Here is a 4,589-nt window from a genome sequence, read left to right on the forward strand (position 1 = left end):
AAACGTGATTATCAATAATATCACCCCAAAACAAAAACATGGCCTGCTGCAGCTTTGACCTATTTCTGTTCTATTTTAGTCAATATGCTTTTTTAATATTAACTGTTTTAATGAAAATATTTAATAAAACTCACATTTTAAATGATATGATACTGAGCAGACCAACATCGTTTGAGAACGACTTCATCTGTCATTTTAATAAAGTTATTGTAAACATGCACGTTCATGGGCTCCTTCTGGTGTGGGTTCAGTGACTTGCGTGCTAACACCCCCTGCTGGAGAAACCACAGACTGCAGGTGATTTCCAAAGCAGCACCTGCCGCACTTCCAACATTAAAAGCAAGGAGTTTTCCGTTGTAACAGCTGCATTTTCATAATTCAGCACTTAATCTGTACAGAAAATATTGCACACTTTACTCAGTAAACCAGACACAGTGAGGAGTTTGACTCTATCGCAGCTTTAAAGGCCTCATTATGACTCAGTGAGTAAAAGTGAATAAATTTGTAAATTTTATTTGATTGTATTTGATTGACCCGTCTCTCTCTCTCTATCACTCTGTCTCTCTCTCAATCTATCACTCTACTCTCTCTCTCTCTCTCAAAATGATTACTGTGTGAACCTGAGCTTCTTATCGTGAACTCCAGCTTCCCAACATATTCTTAACCTGTTTAACTGCTTAAATTATTCGTCTCTAATTCTCTTCTTGTTCTTTTACCAAAACGGTGATTATCGGGTTGCTTTTCTATCATCGACAATATCTGATTACATCGCCTCATCGCCCAGGCCTACTTTACACGCTTGAGTAATCAGATAATGGGGATACTCCAGGTCTACATGAGTCAGACAGTAATCAGATTTCTGCTTTACACCCAGCCAATAAACTCACAGGAGACGACGCAACGTAAACGTAACGTTAAACTCAAACTTCATGAGCGACTTTTTTAAACATTGAGTCACTTTAGCTGAAAATATGATCATAAATCATCTAGAAGATGAAGAATATTTAAACCCTTCATTTGGTCGAGCGTGTGTTTGGTTTCAGCATCGCTCCAAAAGTGCTGTGTTAAACGCTGCTCGCTGTTTCCGGGACGACAATCTGTTTTCACACACGCTCAGACTGAGAGAAACGAAAGAAATCAGAGTGAGAGTTTACTCTGAAAACCCCATTACTGACTCAGATCAGACTCTTTATCAGATTTATTGACCTCAATCTGATCTAAGAAATCAGAGTGTGCTGTGTACACGGCCGCTTATTAATCAGATAACTGCAGAAATCAGACAATGATCGGATTATTGAGTTCATGTAAACACGCTCACTGTTACATAACCTTTATGACTCCTTATGCCACATCCTGGTTTATGAGTTTATGAGTTTTGGACTGTTTGTCTTTAATTCCTTCAAGACAGTCTGATAACGACGCTGCCTGGTAATAAATATGATTACGTCTCACGCCTAATAAACTCCTGACCCTCACTGTGGAGACCTTCATCACCTTATCTCTCTGATAAAGGCGATAATAATGATAATACAGTGCTGATATGTCTCGTATGTGTAAAGCTCCCAACAACTTCTATGATAAAAATAAAACGTTAGTGGTCTGTAACGCATTTTAGAATGAAACACTTCAATTATAACCATCCTGGCGATACTCCTCCCTCCGAAAACTGCTATATTGATATTTATGATGGTCCATTCTGAAATCGTCCGGTCCTCACTGCCGTACAGAGCTGTTCACTCTCGTCCTCTTCCGAATCTCCTCCTCACGAGCCGAACTCCACCGTCTCCTTGGTGATCTGTTTGAACTGGTAGTTTCCTCTGCCGTCCATGTGTAAGTAGTACTGAACAGAAAACACAATTCTGCTTTAAATTCACCCAAAACACGACATCATGACCATCATAACCAGGAAAATCTGAGTGTCTCATTCAGAACTATTTAATATTTACTGACCTCAGCAAGTTACAGACTAATTAAGAAGTGCTGATGTTAATGAAATGCGTATGGATGCACGTCAGACTCCGCGGTCTAGATTTTGGAACGTGCTTATTGGCTCTCAGATGCTGATAAGACGGACTACTTAAAGCTGCAGTAGGTAACCTGTATAAAAATAACTGTGATATTTGCTAAAACTGGCCTGACAGCAGCACGAGACAGATAATTAGCGCGCGTGTTCGTGTTCGTAAGTACGCTGGCGCAGCATGGCTGCTGTAACATGGCTGCTGCTTTATATCGGTTTTCCGTTTGTTTTGTTTTGTATTGTTTGTTTGTTTGTATGTTTTGATGTTTCCCTGCTGAGCAGTTTAACATCATATCCACTGAGACAGCAGCCGAGAGCGATCTTCCTCGCTATGCTGTGGATACGAGGCCTCTCGGGCCGGCTGCCTAAGCGACACTACATCGCAGCTACGTGGCTGCCAGGGCCGGCCACCTGGGTGTCGCTGCTCTGCAGCTATGAGGCTGCCTGGACTGGTGGTGTTTGGCTTCGGGAAAATGCTCCCCCTTCATGGCTAAGGACGTTTTCGGCCTTTGAGGCTTTCCGGGCCGGCTGCCTGTGTGACTCACCATATTTGTGGTGTAAGGCTTTCCCCGTGGCTAAAGACTCTTTCCAGGGTAGCTAAGTGACTCTATACTGTGGTCACTGTAATCCCCCCTTGCTAGTTGCTGGAAATGTAGAAGTGTGTGTGTGTGTGTGTGTGTGTGTGTGTGTGTGTGTCTGTGTGTGTGTTGTGTTATTTATTATGTATTTTGTTATTTTCTGATCTCTTTGTAAAGCGTCCTTGGGTTTGAGTAAGGTGCTATACAAATTGAACGCTGATGGATGGTGTACAGGGGGGCTGATAAACTGTGCACTAACAGAGGAACTACAGTCTGTAAAGAGTGCACCTGTGTTGTAGGTGTTTCTGATAAAGTGGCCCATTAGTGTAGATAATGAAGTGAACACTCAGCATCTACAGACTCCCTAAAGTCCTCATAACCCCTCAGTGCTGTGTCTGTGTTTGTGTTCACCTCGTGGTGTTTCCACAGAGACTTTCTGTGTGAGACGGTGAACAGAGTGATTCCAACCTGAAACACACACACACACAGCAGATTAAAGGGGAACTCCACTGATTTTTAAAAATTCCTGCATAATTAAGTGGTTAAGATGTAAACTGAGTGGTTCAGAGTGGTTTGGTGTGAAACGCTCTGTTCTAGATAAACTTACCGAGTCAGAACTGTTCACAGTGGTGGTGATAGGAACCAGACGTCCACCTCTAAAAGCTCCCTCACAGAAAGTTCCTACATGAAATGGTTATGAATTCACTGCCTGATGACTGAGACACTGTTTTATGATAGTTTAGAGAACTTAAACTCCATTCATGGTGGAGGGATACATGCAGGGCGCTGTGAGGCAAAATAGTCCCCAAAGAAAACTTATTATTTCAGATTTTCCACTATTTTCATCATCAACATTCCATATAAACTCAGAAGACTCATGTAGGTTCACTGGTGGTTCTGGATAGTAAATAAAATGTCTATATTTGTGTTGTAGTCATGGCGACCCCTGGTTCCTATCACCACCACTGTAAAGACATCTGAACCGTTGCATTATTGGACCAGCAGGAGTTTATTTGTGCAAAAAATCCCACCAACATTAGAATAAATACAAATAAACAACCATTCGTCTGACTCAAGACATTTGATTGTGGAAACCTATCGTATTGTTCAGAGTGTAGAAGAGGCCACTATTGGGTTTTTAATTAAAATACAGTATGTAATATCCCCTCTGCTGCTGACCACTGTGTTTCTTACCTTCCTGCAGTGGCTGTAGATGTAATCCTCCACATCCACGCTGACCGCACTGGTGCACTCGTCCAGGATCGCAAACTGAGGCTTATGGTAGAACAGACGAGCCATCTGGACCAAAAACATCAACACTGAGTCACATACAAAGTAAGTAAATAAACTGGTGCTCTGCCTGTCAGATCTCATTCACAGATTAATTCCCTGCAGCATTTTTATTAAAGACACTCTAAAAACGAGATGTTCCCAAACTTTTCACTGCCAGTATATAGTCATATATTACACGACTTCAGATTTTTACATCAATGTTTACCAATCGCTGATGACTTTAAAAATCCAACCTCAAAAATCAGTGAAGCCAAACTCCACAGGTCAGTAGAGCATGAAATGCCCTTTCCAACTGGATTATGCTTGCTAGCCTTCAGGGAACCAGAAATACAGACCCTGGAATCTTGCAGATTTGTGTCCGACTTAGGCGCACCCTAGACGGCCTTGCCGAGACGCTCGACCACGGGAGAGTTCTGGAGAGCCAGAGGTATTTAGAGCACCACTAACTGACTTCAAACTGTACAGGATTACAGGCTGTTATGCTCCCTCTCCAACCACACTGGACTTTTTTACAGACATCTTTGGGAAACTGGAGCTAATGAGATTCAGTATCTGATCTTTGAAGCTCTGTAGTTCGGTGGAGAAATGTTTCCATCGAGCCCTGGACCGCACTGCTGGCCTTCAGGGAAGCGGAAATACGGACCCTGGAATCTCCAGGCTCCTCATTTGATGTCTTCTCTGAGGCGTCAGTGCTGTTAGTG

At 42.4% G+C, this 4,589-nt stretch overlaps 1 protein-coding gene across 1 annotated transcript in view; it reads right to left on the minus strand.

The window, feature by feature from the left end:
- Nucleotides 1–533: 533 nt before the first annotated feature.
- Nucleotides 534–4,589, minus strand: part of abcd3b (ATP-binding cassette, sub-family D (ALD), member 3b) — a 24,081-nt gene continuing 20,025 nt past the window's right edge. Inside the window, exons 21-23 of the mRNA XM_036556263.1 lie at nucleotides 3,790–3,894; nucleotides 3,007–3,063; nucleotides 534–1,840 (exon numbers count right to left, since the gene is read on the minus strand). Coding sequence (XP_036412156.1) covers nucleotides 1,763–1,840; nucleotides 3,007–3,063; nucleotides 3,790–3,894 — 240 coding nt within the window. The 3' untranslated portion in view covers nucleotides 534–1,762. The remainder of the gene's footprint in view (nucleotides 1,841–3,006; nucleotides 3,064–3,789; nucleotides 3,895–4,589) is intronic.

Source organism: Colossoma macropomum, unplaced genomic scaffold (genome assembly GCF_904425465.1).
Source record: "Colossoma macropomum unplaced genomic scaffold, Colossoma_macropomum, whole genome shotgun sequence".
Lineage (NCBI taxonomy): Eukaryota > Metazoa > Chordata > Actinopteri > Characiformes > Serrasalmidae > Colossoma > Colossoma macropomum.